At 51.7% G+C, this 16,853-nt stretch overlaps 2 protein-coding genes across 2 annotated transcripts; both read right to left on the bottom strand.

The window, feature by feature from the left end:
- Positions 1 to 20: 20 nt before the first annotated feature.
- Positions 21 to 11,057, bottom strand: P3H3 (prolyl 3-hydroxylase 3). The gene is given in 16 exon segments (XM_041463857.1): positions 21 to 704; positions 964 to 1,104; positions 1,526 to 1,601; positions 3,965 to 4,082; positions 4,251 to 4,401; positions 5,383 to 5,478; positions 5,602 to 5,726; positions 6,868 to 6,926; positions 7,107 to 7,159; positions 7,477 to 7,566; positions 7,848 to 7,981; positions 8,863 to 8,994; positions 9,122 to 9,308; positions 10,003 to 10,155; positions 10,768 to 10,871; positions 10,874 to 11,057. Coding segments are annotated over 16 exon segments (2,013 nt in total). The 5' UTR covers positions 11,055 to 11,057; the 3' UTR covers positions 21 to 491.
- Positions 11,058 to 12,091: 1,034 nt separating this feature from the next.
- Positions 12,092 to 16,610, bottom strand: GPR162 (G protein-coupled receptor 162). Its single transcript, XM_041464088.1, has 4 exons — positions 14,842 to 16,610; positions 13,850 to 14,039; positions 13,141 to 13,292; positions 12,092 to 12,977 (listed from the first exon to the last, which is right to left on the bottom strand). Exons 1-4 carry the CDS (start codon positions 15,679 to 15,681, stop codon positions 12,450 to 12,452), a joined length of 1,710 nt encoding a protein of 569 aa, XP_041320022.1. The 5' UTR covers positions 15,682 to 16,610; the 3' UTR covers positions 12,092 to 12,449.
- Positions 16,611 to 16,853: the final 243 nt, after the last annotated feature.

Below are 16,853 nucleotides of genomic sequence, written 5' to 3'. Positions count from 1 at the left end.
TGTGTCCAGCATTTGGCTTTTATTCCATCTATTCACAGTCCCTCACCTTTTCTGTCTCAGGTCACTTCGCAAGTTCCTGGAGTTTGCAGGTGCTTAGGAAATTCAAAGGCTTTACTTTTGAGTTCCTGCATGTGAGACAGCCCTCACTGAAAGACTCCAGGCTCCTCCTCCCCCCTCTCAGATTTAGCCCTCAAAAGCCAAGAAGTTGGCACTGAGAGGAGTGGGGTGACACCACCTTGTCTTCTCACTTCTTCTTACTTCTGAGTGAGACAAACACGGTGAGGCAGTGAAGAAAGTTCCTGGTGTCACTGACTTCCACACTGTGTCCTCCTCCCATTTTTCAGCTGCTGGGACACCACAGAGAAGAAAGCTGCACCCCTCCCCATCACTACGGCTCTACCACACTAATACACTGCCCCAGGCCGCCGAGGTCCCGGTCCTCCCGTGACCTGCCAGGCCGTGGTGTGTGACAGTCCACAGGGCCCCACGGATCAGAACTCATCTCTGGCCCGTAGCACCTTGGGGTGCTGCTTCCTGTCCAAGCCAGGCTTCTGTCTCTGATCTGCAGGCTTGCTTGCACGGCTGGGAGCACGAGGCTCTGAGGAGGATCTGCTGCTGCGATCAGTTCCCTGATGTTTATCTCCATCAGGCTGGTCCTGCTCCACGGCTCTCTGCTCCATCAGCTCCTCTGCCTTCACCCGTTCCTGCAGCCATGGAGACAGAAATTATATGAATCCTCCCTGCTGGGGTCGCAACAAAACACATCCACCTGACTGCTCCAGAGCCCAATCCCCCTTTGCAGGACCCATCCCAGGCTGGCCCCTCCATCAGACACCTGTCCAAGGGCAGCCCCCAGCTGCTGCACTATGCCCTGCCCCAAGGGAAGGCCCAAAAGCTGTTCCTCAGTGGGATTTGACCTCACTTGGAGGTACTTGTGTTTGTTCCTTCAGCACGGCCCTTCACCTGCTCAGCGTGCTCCTGGGAGTGCGTGTACCAGAGGGCAATGGCGCAGCGCCTTCCGCGGCTCACGGCCCACACGCCATGGGGGTTCTCCTTGCCAGAGCTGAAGGCTACCAGCCTCCCACACTTGGGATGCACCTCGGCCTGCCAGGAGAGAGAAAAGAGACCGTGAAGACAGCAGACCCCCTGCTCTGGAGTACACAGTCCTGCAGAGGTGACACTGCCTCTGGGAACGTGGAGGAGCAGAGAGCTGCGAGGCATCTACAGCCAGTCTATGAGCAAGGCAGGCCTCGGAGAGGGACAGAGAGAATCAATGGGACAACAAAGGTCACAGATACCCACAGACTGGAAGAGCTTGGAAAATCTCAGCTAGGAAAGAGTCAAACTCTCCTCTGTCTGAGATTTGCCTCAATTTCCCTTTAGCTGCCCCTATTTGAATGTGCCACTGCACCAGCACTGGATTGTTTGTGGAGTGGTGGGATCCAATAACCAACCAGTTTCCTCCTGCCCAGACTAAGTCTTGCCCTCAGTCCTCTCTCCCTCTTTTGGCCAGTCCCAGACTTACTGTGACAGTCACAGTGTCCATTTCAGTGAAGAAAAGGCCTCCACCTTGGAAGTCATCATTGAGGTAGAGAATGCCACTGTGGACAAAAAGAAAGAGTACATATGTACGGTGAAGCTTACTCCTCCCAGGTGCTTCCCCACACTCCTTGTCACAAGTTCAGAAGCAAGTAGACCAGCTAGCAGGAGAATCCATCTGAGGGTGTTAAATACAGCAGTGCCCAGCTCAGGGGAGTCCCTGAGCTGCAGGCCACAGGAGGCTGGGAGAGTATGCCAGGGAATTAGCTCTACACGCTTGTCCCGTTTTATTTTGGTTTGTTCTTAATCCCCTGCAGCATGCATCTGTGGCACTGCTGTGACAATGCCCTGGGCTTGATAGACCTTGTTTCTAACCTGTTGTTTATGTCTCAAGGTTGGGAATAATCCAACTCCTGGAAGAGGAGACTGATCAGCAAAGAAAGCCATGTCTTAAGAGCCAAGGAATTTCAGGGTAACAATAGAATTGGAATGATCGAGAAGGGGCCTGGTGCATGTAGAAAAGAAAATTAAACCAAGGAAATTCTTTACTAAAATTATACAAAAAGAGAAGTAGTGAGGCCACTCTACAGCACAGGTGAGCCCACAGTCAAGTAGGTGAAAGAATGGACCACAAACTGCCCGGGTTCCTCTTGGTATTCAATTAAGCTGATAGAAAACATCAGAGGAACAACAGAGGCTCTTAATGGGACTGAGAGAAAGAAATACAAATGAACACTGTGGTTGCTGAAGCAATGTTAAGGACATAAGGGCAGTGAGAGGATTACCAGCCCTGAAACCCAGGAAGTTGTAGCTCTTCTGCCACAGGGTTTTAATAATGCTGTGAAGCCGGAGTGGTGGCATGAGTGGAGAAAAGCAAGGACAGCTCTCTCATGTCCAAAGGGACAGGAAGGCAGGGATAATGGTTGAACCATAAACAGTGTTATCCTGACCTCAACAGTCTGCAGGGCTTTAGACTCCATTTCTGAGAAGGGTAATTGGAGGACAAGAAGCAAACGGAAAATGGTCCTAAAATGTAACATGGGGGTACTAAAAGCAGATTGGGCTACCCACATAATGTTTGAAAAAATAGTGCATTTTCCAAGGAAACACTACATGCTGAATCTCAGCAGTTTGGACTCTGGTAAAAGGACTCAGAACGGCACCATGGGGGAAATTTCTAAGGAAAAGAGAAGGTGAAGACGAGGATAAACAGCACACAGGGACCAGGGCACCGCTGGCACCCAAAGGAGCACTGTGCACCTGGAGCAGCATCACTGGAACTCGTGGGCCCCTGGGTCCAATCCTGCTCAATATTATCATTAATGCCCATAGCACAGATTCCACAGGAAAGATCCAGGAAGTCTGGAAGACAGGCACTTCATTCAAAAGGACACTGCAAGAACTCAGCCCTTAAGCTGGTTGGGCAGTCACAACCCGAGCTGAAAGAGGACAGGGATGGTCCCAAAAATAGCTTAGTGGCACAGATCCCAGGAAGGTATTTGATCATCCATTCCAGTGGAAGTCAGAGAACCCAGGGAGCTGTGGAGGGACAGGACAGCTTTCTCACAGGAGGGACAGAGATCTAACTGGTCACATGACAAAGTTTGGTAACTTTACAGTCTGGTTATACCAAGCAAACACTGGTATCCGAAGGGAAACAACTCAATGATAATGGAATTCCCTCTAAGTTCCATATCTTCATCGTAGCTGCTTAGAGATTTCTGCTCTGGATACAGCTACCATTCAAAGAAAAGACAAGTAAAATTTCTGGATGCTCAGGGATGAGATGGCAAGTAGGAGGAATCAGCTGTAGTGAACTGACCTCATCTGGCTGCAGTGTGCAACAACTGGCATCACCATTAAACTGTATTTCAGGTTCTTTCACATAGGAGTAACAAAACCTGCCACAGGCTGGAAAAAACATAAACTCTCACGTGGAATGGAAAAACCCAACACAAAGTATTTGCAGTGAATCTTGAGAGGACAGTCACTGAAGTACACTGACTGCTCAAACAAAAGGAATCCAAGGAGCTTGACGATCCCTTTCCTGCAATTCACAGAATTCTGTAGAAGATGGAACTCGACTACAAGAAACAGCCTGTCAAAAGGGCTGGCAGCTGACTGTAGTACCGTGGTAGACCCACAAGATAGCAGATTGATATCATGGTTCTAATCTGTGCAGCCTCCCAGCCTTATTCTGCTCTGTGTTAAAGCCGGCTGTTCGAAGCAAGAAGGGAAAAAGGGCAGGTCTCCCCAGCCCAGGGAAGGTGTTTCACACCTCGTTCTGAAGCTGCTGATGCAGCCTTCTGCCTGATGCTACAGTCCTGGATGGCTCTGAGCCAACCATCACCTGGTTTCTATAAGCTAAGCTCATCCTCTGATGGGGCCAGGGATATCTTCACGTGATCTATGCAGGTGCTCTTACCTGTAGTCCCTGTACACATAGGCAGGAGGTTCTTTCCAGCACTCTTGTCCCTCAGGATCCAAGAGACAATTGTCAGCGTGGACAGGATGACTAAGATCCATGCGACCTTCCTGTTCCCCTGAAAATACACAAAAAGGAATATGGGCATTTTCAGTTTCAAGAAAGAATAAAGCAGAGAGAAAGGGGTACAGTGAGAATAAAGGGAGGATAGTCTCCTGAGAGCACATGGCTGGAAGTGAGGAGACTCTCTGGGAGACAAGGACTAACAGCATGAAAGGTTCTTTACCGTCTACGGCTCTGCGACACACAAGGTGTGTGAATGAAAAATGGAGTTTCTTTCCAGGAGTAAAATAGGACTCTATGATTTTCCGAGATTTCTCACTAGCCTGCAGAAGCAATTTGGCGTCTCTCCATTCCACGTCCCCATTTTGGGCCAGCTACAAGTGAAAAACAAGTCTGCTACAATACTTACAAAGACACTCAAAGAAATGATACACGTACACAGCACAGAAAAAGAGACCTTTGTAAAGTCCTGTGGTTACTCAGGCAAGAAAGGAACACATTTTCTCATTCAGTTATAACTCAGGAGAACAACTGTACAGCACAGTAATTATTTCCTTCTCCTTGGCCCATGAAGCCACATCTGTAAAGCTGCATCATTTTGGGTCTCCCACTACACAAGAGATCCTACGAGACTGAAGTGAGTCTTGAGAGAAGAGTCCTAAGATGGCAGGAATGTTGGAACACATGACTTAGAAAAACAGGCTGAAAGATTTGGCTTTCTTCAGCTTAGAGAAGAGAAGGTCAAAGGAACATCTAAGTACAGCCTCCTGTCACCTAAAAGAGGGTTACAGAGGAGATGGAGACAGTGTCTCCTCAGAGAGACACACTGAAAATAGGCAGCAGACAAAAGCTGCAGCAAGGGAAATTTGGGCTAGATATGAAGAAAAATTTCACCCTCACAAGACTGGTACAGCACCAAAAAAGGTGCCCAGAGAGGCTGGAGAATCTCCACCCTTGGAAATGTTCAGAACTTGCCTATGCAAAGAATCGAGGGATTTCATATAGCTTTGGAATTAGACACAATGCAAGCTGGAGGTCAGATCAGAGATCTCAAGAGGCTCCTTCTACCTTAATTTATTCTCCAACTCTAAACTAAGCATGTCTGTAAGGCTACCTCACAGGTACAAGTCCCCAAACCCTGCCTCCCAGAAGAGAAAGCACTTGTCAAGCCTTCCACGTACAACATCCCTGAATGTGACTGAGGAGGAAGCAGGTCAGAGGAGACTCCAAGTGTTGTGAGGGAGACAGCGCTCCCACGACACCACCCAGAGTGCAATCCACAGAAGAAAACACTCAGGTGGCAAACTCTCTTCCTGGACAATTAAGGAGGCAGCAGACTCACAGATGCATTTTACCTGCACGGCCTTCAAAACAGTTAACCCTTCAAATCTCTCATGAGGGGTGTGAGGCGACCGCCTTGCCCGGTATCCATCTCCTGCTTCCGCTGCTGCCTGGAATACAAGGACACAGATGACATGCACTAGGCTGCCAGCTCTCCTCCAGGGAACCCTACTGCCCTGCCTGCTGAGGAGGAAAGTACACACAGAGGAGCTCTTACAGGATCCTGGCCTCACCTTTGTCAGTCGGAGAAGGTCCTTACACTCCGACTCCGTCAGCACTCTGTCGAACACAACCCTCTGGGTTCCATTCAGCTGCTGGGAATCCATCGTGACAGCAATACCCTCAAAAGGCAAAGGACCTGCTGAGAAGCAAGCACAGATAGGCATGAGCAGGCTTTGGACAAGGATCCCTCAGACACCAACCCCCAGCCTGGAGAGGGAAGTGGAGAGACACTCTACATTCTCTGAGAAGACAGGACAGTTCCCCAGAAGAGCCCGCTCCTCGCAGACCCCTCACATGCTTCAGGGGAACCAGAGCACCAGCTGGGGAAGCTGGCCTGCAGCACGTGCTTCAGGAGCCAGCAGAGACTTGGGACTTGCTGGGAGAGCAGCAGAGAGCTGGGGAAGTTGAGTGCACTGTGGATTGCAGCAGCAGAACAGGTCCAGCCTAGTGGAGTGAGGCTCTGGAGAAAAGAAGCAGGTAAACACCTCCATCAACCCTCCTTTCAATCATCTTTCATCAACATCTTATCCAAGAATTATCTCTGGTGAATCTTTCTGCTTTCTTCATCCCCAAAGAGAAGCACTGGATATTAACTGATGATTTAGCTTTTTGATCTTTGGGTTTTTTTTCCCACCCCCTCTGACCTCTGGATGATGAGAAATGCCAAGGCACTCAGGCCCTTAGAAGGCTCTGCTCTCACATGTGCCACAGCAGAGAACCACTCGGGGTCATTTTAAGCAAAGACTCCATGACTGTATCCACACATAAGCATAGGGGACCAGCAAGAACAGGAGACTCTGCACTGCAGCCTGTATCATTCAACCACAAACCCCCTGGACTTGTGCTTTTTAGGGAAAGACTTGTCCAAGCTACATTGTCTGCTTCCAGTTTCTGTTTCCTGGCCCCTCCCTTCAAGTCCCTTTCAGAAAAATATTGATTGAAGTTGGGCTGGTGGAGCTGAACCAGGTTTGGAGTACACTGCTGGCACACTGAACAGGGATCTGCATGTCCACGGGCTTGTCACACATTCAGGCTGTTCTCAGCTTCTCCAGCCACAGTGCCCTTTGAGTTCACATGCCAGAGATGTATGCAGTGAGATTTTGCAAGATTACACATGCATCAAAGAGGAAGAGAAGAACAGCAAGAAGACTTGCTGAGCCATTCAAGTCAGTCTGCATCTATGCTAGCATTCAAATGTCTGAGGGTGGAAGACAGCACTTAGCCTGAGTAAGTCTGGCTGACTGCATCCAAGACCTCCTTCAAGCTCTTTTACTCACCCCTCTTCTCCCTCTCTTCCACATCCAGAGTTTCCTGCTTTTGCTTCTCCTGATCCTCTCTCAGGAGCAAGGGAAAAAACAAAGACCAGGGCTGTCAGTACACAGAGCTATGCCCAGCCCTCCTCTGTAGCAGCATTTCACATCCCTCCCGTTCCTTTTGTGCCCATTTCTCTACATATTACGGTTCCTTGCACCACCCCTACTTATATCGCAGTCCTTGCTGACGTGCCCAATGTTACCTGTGTTTCTCCCTTAGGTTTTCAGGAATCAGCTCATCTGGAGTCCAGAGATCCTGTAGGAAAAAACCACATGGGGCTCAGTACCCAAAAAACCTTGCACTGCTTCTCAGTGAGTATCAGACTCTGTGGCCCACTTCTCAGGACAGACATATTGAGCCAATCCACATGGTTACAGCAGCAACTTCAAATTAACTTCAGTCCTGGAGTAGCAGAAAGGCCCTAAAGATCCACCCCATAAGGACTTGGGGGTCCTCCTCATCAGCATCTGATCCTTTCTGGATCATGGCCTACTAAAGTGAATTCTGACAACGGTGATTGTGAACAATTGGTGAAACCATGGCAGGAAGATTAAAATGATATTGTTACTTACAGGGTCATTAAAAGTTTCTCCCAGATGCTCCACTGCATAATAAATCAACTTCTTCTCCATCAAAGATCTCTGCACATAATGCTGAATACTCTAAGGAAGCAAAGAGACTGTCAAACAACCACCTCACGAAAGACAACCCCATCCCTGTCCAGGGCAGAAGCCTGCCCCATCCCACTGCTGTGTACAGTTAAAGCCCCTTTTTGACCTGAAGGGACACTGACTGACAGACTAGAAGAAAACTCAAGTTCCATCAGTTCTGGCCTTGGCACATGTCTGCAGTGCAACACCTTTCCCTTTTTGTCTCTTGGACTGTGATCCCGTCCTGTGGGACAGGGGAGGACCAACAAGCTCAGACCTGGAGTTGTAGCTACCTGTCTGGCTGTGACAGCTGCGTCCTCTCCCAGCTCTGTGCGATACTGCTCCATTTTCTCCAACATGGGCTCATCCGTGGGATAGAAGAGCAAGTAGGAAGCAGCACATTCAGCAGCCAGTGTCTGGTTCCCAACTTGTGCAGGGACAGAAGAGAACAAACATACATCTCTGAAAGGCTTGAGCAGCGAATGTGTGCAGGCCAGCAGCACCCAGTGTCCCTGTCAGGATCTGGCAGATGGCCTTTCACCAAGCACACACCAGCCCCTGCCTAGCAGGGCTTACACCAACCACGGGAATGAGCCTGGTACAGAACAGACGTGCCTTTAGTACTTATTGGGAGCTGGTTTAGAAGAAACAGATTAAAAGTTAGTGTGTTTTGAAAGAGAGATGGTCCCACTTGCCTCATGCAACAGACAAGATGAGGGGTCTAGCAGGGTCTTTGAGATACAAGTTCTACCAGTGGCCTGACAGAGGAAATAAGGAACAGCTGGATCAGTGTGGGAGGAGCAGGGGTATGCAAAAGAAGGGCTGAGGGACATGTGAAGTGACAGAGTGACAGGATGACCAGTGTCATGCCAGGCCATCAGTTCAGCAGGTAAGCAGGCAGGGCTGCCTCAGAAGGAACACCACTGCTGAGGTGAGATGTGTAGCCTCATGTGTAGCCTCTAGGCAGGAATTGGGAGCCTGGTCTGGAGCCACGTACTGAAAAGGAGGGTGTAAAACACTCAGCAAATAGTGGGAACAAGGTCCTGAAAAAGTGTGTGGGAGGAAAGATGTGGGAACAGCCTCACAGCACAGAACCTGGGCAATGAGACTGAAGGAGACCACAAGGGACATCTCCCAAGGTGGCCACAGACTTGAATAGAGCTTATGGAAAGAGTTAGGGGGCAAACAGAAATAGAGCTCAGGTCAGTGTGCCATTTTTCCCCAAGACAAGCTGCCCTCCAGGATCAGAGGCAAAGAGCAAGTGTAGGGGTGCCACAGCATAACCTGCTGGTTTGTGGCTCTGCTCACCCTGGCTGTAAGCAAACTGCAGTAGATCAAGATGAGAGGGTATGAAATCTTCTGTGGCAGAAATTCTCCCCGGCTTTGTGGCAATTTCCAGGACGCACTGCTGCCTGCACTTCAAAACCTGAATATAATGGGCTGCAAGAGAGAGGAGCAAGAAAGGCAGTAGCCCACACTTCTTCCAGACAGGAGTGCTGGGTGATGGGATGTGCCCAGTGTGGGGAGCACAGCCTTCCTACCCAACCCTTTGTGCCTCTAACACTACCTGCAATGGCTTCATACAGGCCAGGCTGCATTTTCTCCTCCTCGTCCTCATCCTCCCAAGGTCCTTCACACAGGGCACGACACTCTTCCAGTGCTGACAGGGCCTCTGAGAGTGACTCCTCCAGCCTGGCCACGGCCTGCAGGTACTCATCTGCATCATAGTGCTGCACACCAGTCTCATACGCTTCCTGTGAAGGACAGATCCAGGTCCCTCCATCAGTGTGGGTGACACCGAAGGATGCCCCGAGACTTCTGAGTCGCTCACAGGATGGTGCTGACATAAAGGGGCCCGCCTGCTCAGGCACAGTCAACCACACAGTGACAGCAAATCCCAGACTAAAGCCAAATAACTGTCATCAAAACGTCTCTCCGTCACACTTGCAGTGGTTTGTCCTCACCTTGAAGAGAAGGCTGCAGGGAGATCTTCCTGCAGCCTTTCAGACACAAAGGGCTCTGAGCAAGGCTTTAGACCAAGGCCTGTAGTGACAGGACAAGGGGCAACAGTATTAAACTGAAAAAGTGTTTTGATGGAAGATAAAATATTTTTTGGACTGTAGATAAGATACTTTGATGATGACTGTTAGGAGACACTGAAGCAGGTTGCTCAGAGAAGCTGTGGATGTCCCATCCCTCAAAGTGTTCCAAGGACAGGATGGAGGAGGCTTTGAACAACCTGATCTAGTGGAAGGTGTCCCCACCTACAGCAGGGGACTTGGGTTAGGTGATCATTAAAGGCTCCTTCCAGGCTAAATCTCTCTATGATTCTGTGTATGGCAGCCTGTCTCAAGCCATGGCCTTTGTGTGGGCACAGATCAGTGTCCCAGACCGGTCCCTAGGGTGGAGTAAGAGCTGCTCACGCATGGCTCTGCACTGAGCCCTCACCCAGTGTGGCGTGGCCTCCAGGTCCTGGAAGCTGTCTGACTTCACCCCTGACATACGCCGGTATTTCTCGATGTCCTCCCGCATTTGGAGGTGCTGGGGATTAGCCACGAAGAAGGTGTGGGCGGCAGACACGGCCTGATCCAGCTTCTTCAGCTGTGGAGAAAAGGCAGCAGTGCCTGTCATGCTCCTACAGTTCTCTGCTGTTCACACCCACCCCTCACCCCAGCTGCTTCCTAGGTTCACAGAATCACAGAATTACAGAATGGGTCAGATTGGAAGAGAACACAGTGGGTCATCTGCTCCAACCGCCCTGCACAAGCAGGGTCGTCCTGCAGCACATGGCACCAGATTGCATCCAGATGGTTTTGGAATGTCTCCGGTGAGGGAGATTCCACAACTGCTCTGAGCAATCTGTTCCAGTGCATGGTCACCCGCATAGTAAAGTTCTTCCTAATATTCAATCTAAAGTGAAACTTCTTGTGCACCAGTTTCTGCCTGTTGCCTCTTGTAGTGGCTGGCACCAGTGAGAAGAACCTGGCTCCATTCCCCTGGCAACCCCCTCGGAGATATTTATGCGCATCAATAAGGTTCCCTCTCGCTTGTCTCTTCTCGAGGCTGAGGGAAAGGCGTTCACCCCCCGGCCGCCCGGGACCCTCCAGGAGAGCCGTGCCGTGCCGCGCCGCTCCCCTGCCGCGCCTGACCGCACCCCGGGAGGCGGCAACTCCCACCCCGCTGCGGCGAGCCCGCGCCGGGCCCGCTGCCCACCTGGAAGAAGGCCACCTGCAGATAGTTGTAGGGCTCCCTGCGCTCGAAGTCGCGGCGCACGGCGCGGCCGGCGCGGTGCGCGGAGGGCGCGGGGCGCAGCCGCGGGCGGCCCGCAGCCCCGCGTAGCTGTGCAGGGCGCGCTGCAGCAGCTCGGCCGCCCGCGCCCAGTCCCGCGCCAGGTACGCCCGCACCCCGTCCGCGTAGAGCAGGTCGAACGGCACCAGCCGGCCCGGCGACGTGGCGGCCGCGGCGGCGGCGAGGAGGCTGAGGCACAGCAGCGAGGCCATGACTCCGGCGGGAGAAGGCGGAGGAAGAGGAGAAGGGGTCCGGGGCGGGAGGGCGTCCTGGAGGGCCCCGAGCTCGGCCCACCCCGGGGGCGGCGCCGGTCCGGGGCCGCGGTGGGCGGGAAGGCTCGGCCCAGGTCCCGCTGCTCCGGCCGAGAGCCGCCGCTGCCTCGGGGGTCCCGGTGCTGCCGCCGCCGTGTCTGACGGGCCCCTGGTCCGGGCGGCCTCCCAGCGCTAACCCTCCCTTTGGGGTGGATCACCCAAGCGCCTCTCCTTGGAGTCACGCTTGGACACTTCATACTCCCATCACACGGAGAACTGCTTTGGGGGTGAAGGTCTACCTATCTCCTATCTCCCTCTGACACTGCCTCCCCTCTGACAATGCCAAACCTTTGCCCTTGGCTAGAACCACAGCCAGCACCAGCCAGAAGGTCCATCTCCCACACACTACTCTTGCATCTCCCTGCCAAGAATTGTGTCTGGGGCAGGAGCCTGCTCCAGACCTCAACACTCCCCGCTTTGCTGGTGTGGGCAGTTGAGAGGGACTTCCCCCAGAAGCCTCTGTCAGCTTTTCTGTTTGGCTGAGAAGTTCGGGCCATCTGAAGTTTCACACAAAGCTTGCACTGGAATCAACAGTTCGCACTGGTGAAATAAGAGGTTAAGGGTCAGGATCTTCTTGGAGAGAATTTAATTCTTTCCAAGCCTGGAGCTGCCTCAAAGCAAAACATTTTGCTGAGCAATGTTAGAAACCTGAGGCCTCTCCTGCTTAGCACGACATCTGAAATGGACAGAAGACCTTTCATCACCCAGTCTCCCATGACAACTCCTCTAAGGGCATCATTCACTTTCTTGGGCTGCTAAGCATCTGCTGCCTTTCAGAGAAACTGACAAGAAAGGATGAAGAGGGAGGAAAGGAGCCTCGCACATTCTGCATTTCCCTTCCAGAAGCCTGTGAAGCTTCATTAAACACCGGGCCAATCATTTTGTTTCTATGGAAACAAAATTATTACTAATATAGTATTTTAAAAACAGACACACGATTGACACTCCAAATATAGAATTTTAATACCATTCTGCGCCTGCCTTGTCTCTTAGGGCAGAGCGGATGCGAGGGTGGAGTTCACAAAGGGACGGGACTGGCAAGGGTGCCAAGTGGCGGTGGCAGCGGTGGATGTGTTTGTAACCTGAGAGCAGGCACAGGCTGTCTGTCCATCCGTTGTGCTCCCTTCTGCGGATCTGTCCCACTTCTCTTTCCCGCACCAGCACGGGGTGCCGTGTTTTCTGCCTGCTGGCGAGAAAGATGAGAATGCAAATTAGTGACTGGGTCCCGGGACAAAGGGAACGCTTGAAGTTTTATTTAAAAACTGTGATGGCACTGAATGTTTTTGATGCTGTCTCTCATAGTTTGGGGTCCTGGAAGGTCTGTGGCTCGCAGGCCTCTGGGGTCCTTTCACATGGCGCCTGCTCTCCGTCCTGCAGATGCCAGACTTCATTGCCAAGCACGGAGCAGCGCCGAGGCCGGTCGGAATTCTCCTCCTCCCTGCTGCCGAGGGAGAGGCGGCGGTCGCGGCGTGATGCGAGCAGGAGACGGGAGTGCCGTGGGCTGCAGGCTGGGGTGGGTTGTGGCGTCTCGTCGATGAACGTGGTGATCTCATCTCGGAAGAAGCAGGCGCTGGAGCTGGAGCCCCGGGGCAACAGCCCCCCCTCCAAAAATTGCCGTAGGGTCGTCAGCTCATCTTCTGGGGGCCGCCGGCGGTGCTGGTAGTCATGCAGCTGGGGAGGCAAGAAACCAGGGCCCCCAGGCTTGCGGGGGGTGGAAATGCGGATGTCGTCAGATGAAGACCACTTGTGTAGGAAGGATGGAGCAGAGCGGTGGGCGGAGAAGATGTTAGTCTCATCATGTGACATTCTCCGTGAGATAGGGACCTGGAAAACAGAGAAGGGGGCAGGTGATGGAAGACTTGAAGAGTCAGAACAGGAAGGGAGTAGCTGAGGCTCTCAGAGAAGAGAGTCAAGAGGACACAAAGGCGTGGGAACCTGACAGAGAAGGAAGTGGGTTGTGGGGCTTCCCCGCTAGCTCTTGGCTCACCTGCAGGTAATGCACTTTGTCCTGGGGCAACAACATGTGGTGCATGGGCAGCAGCTTGATGTCCCGAGAGTCCCGCTTTGCAGCTGCGGCGCCGTTCGCATCGAATCTCACTTTGCAGATCCTGCCATCACCATAATCATCACACACACCATCTGTTGGCAAAGACAAGAACGGCAGTCAACACTTTTCAGTCAGAAGAGGAGTATTATCAGGGCACCTGGACCCCATCCTAATGCTTATCTGACTTGTGCTGCCCTACTTGCAGCCCTCAGGGCTCACCTCTGAACCAGGACCTTGTCTTTCTGCTTGCAGCAGCACTAAAGCACCCAGACAGTGCCCTATTTCTTGTGTCTTGCCTTTGAATCGCTCACTGCCAGGTCTTGGACCCTTGAATGAGCGAGTTGGGCTGAGGCCCAGCATGTCACTTTGGTTGTGGTTTGGCAGCCACACACAATGTATCTATGCTTGCAACTAGTGAGGAGAATGTTGCACTAATGCTTCCTGGATGCTAGTCCTAAGGCTGCAAGTGGCTGAGCCTTCCACAGAATAAATTTTCTTGTGGTTGCTGACTTCAAGCTGCGACATGAATGTCACTGAGCCACCCACAACACCACAAGATCCTTTCCCCAAAGACCCCCTCTTTCTTCTGTAGTCTTTTGGGGAGGTTGGTTGGTGAAGAAAGGTGACTGTGGGTTGGTGAGGAGCTTACCATCCTCTGTGTCTTCCTCAGACATGATAGCCACACACTGCTCCCACACAGTGCGGAGATCTGCTCGGTAGCGCTCGCAGGACCAGATGAAAGAGGGGAGCAGCAAGGTCTGCACCATGGAACACCAGAGCACAGCCAGAACCATCCAGGTGGGGGCCGTATCATAGCGCAGGCTGAAAAAGCTCACGACCTTTAAGGTAAGAAAAAGCAACAATGCCAAGGAGACAGAAGTAGGGATCAAGGCAGAAAGGTAACACGAATCAATTCTGTAGTAGAACATAATCTGTCTCTAAAGGATTCATCAAGTAATTATCTCGTGTCCCCTTGAAAACCCATGTTCCTGGGGTCTTGCCCCAGGTTTGCTGGACCATATTCCAAGCTGTAATATCTCTAACATGAGACCTGGTGCTAGCATCCCTTCTTCCTGTGCTCATTACCAGCTGGAGCTAAATAGGTGCTAACAAAGGACACAGCCGCTGGGGAAAAAAATAATCTGTGACTCAGCCTCTCCCCTTTTAAGGGTTCTTTTTGAGAACTTCTCCAGCTCTCCAATTCTGCACAGAATCGACCAGCTAGCCAAAACCTGAATGCTGCCTACAGCCATACAAGCAGAAGGAAAAAGACAACTGGATGCATCAGCTGTTAAAGCTGGTGTATCAGTTCTCCAGAAGCAAACTGGAGAAATAGAAATCTCATTGTTTTTACAAGTAAGTTTGCAGAATAATTTTCTCTCCTCTTAGCCACTTAAAACTTGCACGGTGGTTTTAGCTGTGTGGTGTGTATTCCCCAGGCTTAGATTTAAGAAAATGCTGCTGCAGAAGGATGAGAGAATTGCTGCAATCTTTTTAAAACCACCGCTCAGAATAACACAGATTCAGATGCGGCAGTTCTGCGGCTGGTGGGACAGGAGAGATCCTTCTCTAAAACTTGAGAGAAAAGCAAATCTGCTTTAACTGCAGACTCTGAAGGCAAAGGGAGAGCTGGATGCTTACCAAGATAGGCACCCCAGTGAGCGTGTCATACAGGAAGACAATGGCGCTTATGAGGTTGGTCATCTGCAAGGAGGTCTTGGCTGACTCGGAGCCGTCCAGTGAAGACCTCCTTTTGCCCCGTACATCCTCCACCACAATGGCTGGCACATTGAAAGTGGTGTGTGCTGATGAAGAGCAGGCTGACGCTTCTTCTGCCCTCTGATGGTGGCACCGCCGGCGTCTTCTGTGTGCCCACAGGGTTTGGTAGAAGGTGATGCCCACGCACACCAAGCCCATGACGATTCCTCCGAGCAGCAGGAGGCTAAAGCAGACACCGAAGCCCAGCCCTATTTTGCTGACAATGAACTGGCAGCCACGGGCATAGTAGCGCTCGCCGTTGTTGTGCCAGCCGATGGAGGGCAGGGTGGAGAGGATGAATGACACCATCCAGATCCCCATGACTGCGTGCAGAGCCTGCTTCTTGGCATTGCTCAGGCGGTAGTTGACTGGCCACCTCACCATCCACATCCGGTGGTAGGAGAGGGAGGCCACTGTGAAGCAGGTGGCCAGCGCCAGGGTGTAGTACGTGGAGACAAAGACCTTGCAGATGCTTTCGTTCCAGTCGTAGTCGGAGGACTCGCGCCGCAGCTGCACCACGGCATAGGTGGTGAGGGGTACTGCTGCCATAAGGATGTGTGTGCCAGCAAGGAAGCATAGCAGCAGCTCCAGAGGCTTGTGTTTCTGTTGTTTAGCCGTGATGCTGAGGATAATCCAAGAGTTGGCCAAGAGAGCTAACATCCCACATGCCAGCCACCACAGTGAGTTGTTGTGCAAGGTGGACTCTGATTCAGAGTCCCCCATGCTGCCAAACCTGCTAGACTGCACCCTGCCTCTGCTGCTGGGATATTGTAAGAGGGTGAGTGGGACTCTGCGCTGGGGGAGCCACGTCTCTCCTCATCTGCTGCTGCAGTGTGAGTTGTTTGCACGCTGGAAGGGTTTCTCAAGGCATTGCCACCAGGTGCCAGGCAGAACAGCCGTCAACTCTGTCTCGCTTCCAGTCTTCCCTTTCCCTCCTATTTGATTATATTTCTTCCCCTTGGTCTTACTTTTTCATCTGTTTTTTTTCCCTTGTTCTCTTTCTTTTTCTTTCTTCCACCTTTTTTCTCTCTCATGAACACTTGCCAGTGCTTCTTCCCTCACTCGCTTGGGCTCACTTCTTTTTTTTCCTCCCCATCTATTACATCACTCTCCTCACTCTTCTCCCAGATAAAAAGCTCTCCTTACTTCATGTGCCCACCAGACACCTTCTGACTCAGAGGCCACCTTCTGCTGGGACTGGTGAAGGCCACACACAAACAGGGACGTCTAGGGACTCCAAACAGTTTGGCAGAAGCAAGTGCCTGCTTCCCAGTGTCCTAGGGAATGAGGAGCTAGGCAAGAGTTTCAGAGATGACAGGAAAAAGAGCAGAGGTCCCGATGAAGACGTGAGGGTGGTGCATACACTGTGTGTAATTCCCGTCTCACCAAATGCCACTGCGCTCCTGGCCAGGTAGAGGTTCCTGCCAAGGCTGTCAGAGGGCTATCAACGAAGAGGGAAGGGTGAGAAACAAGATTCAAAGGCCTCCCTACCCAAGACCTCACTGCACTCTCACTACACTGTCCTTTTTGCTGTTCTCTTTTTGCTGGTCTTTAAAGCTTTCCTGCGCAGGGCACAGCTGGCAAACAATAAGGAGATGGCAGGGAGGGGAAGATCCTTTTCAAAGGTTCCCTTGGAGATTCAGGGCATGAGTTTCACTGTAGAAGAGAGAAAAGAGAAAAAGTAATTTAAGATCATTCTATCTTCCCAGATCTCTCCCTCTCCCTCTCTCTCCTTGCCCACACTAACACCTTGTCATGATGTAGACAGTGTGGAGCATTCCCTGTGTCTTTCAGGGAACAGAAGAGCCAAATTTGCACCAGTCCCTGCACAGCTCAGGCAGGACTCTGGTCCCCACCAACTCAATCCAGTGCTGCTGAGACACACCATGTTTCCT

The sequence above is a fragment of the Pyrgilauda ruficollis genome, unplaced genomic scaffold (genome assembly GCF_017590135.1).
Source record: "Pyrgilauda ruficollis isolate IOZ18807 unplaced genomic scaffold, ASM1759013v1 scaffold17, whole genome shotgun sequence".
NCBI lineage: Eukaryota > Metazoa > Chordata > Aves > Passeriformes > Passeridae > Pyrgilauda > Pyrgilauda ruficollis.
The sequence above is the reverse complement of the archived record's forward strand: the minus strand, read 5'-3'. Positions and strand labels throughout refer to the sequence as shown.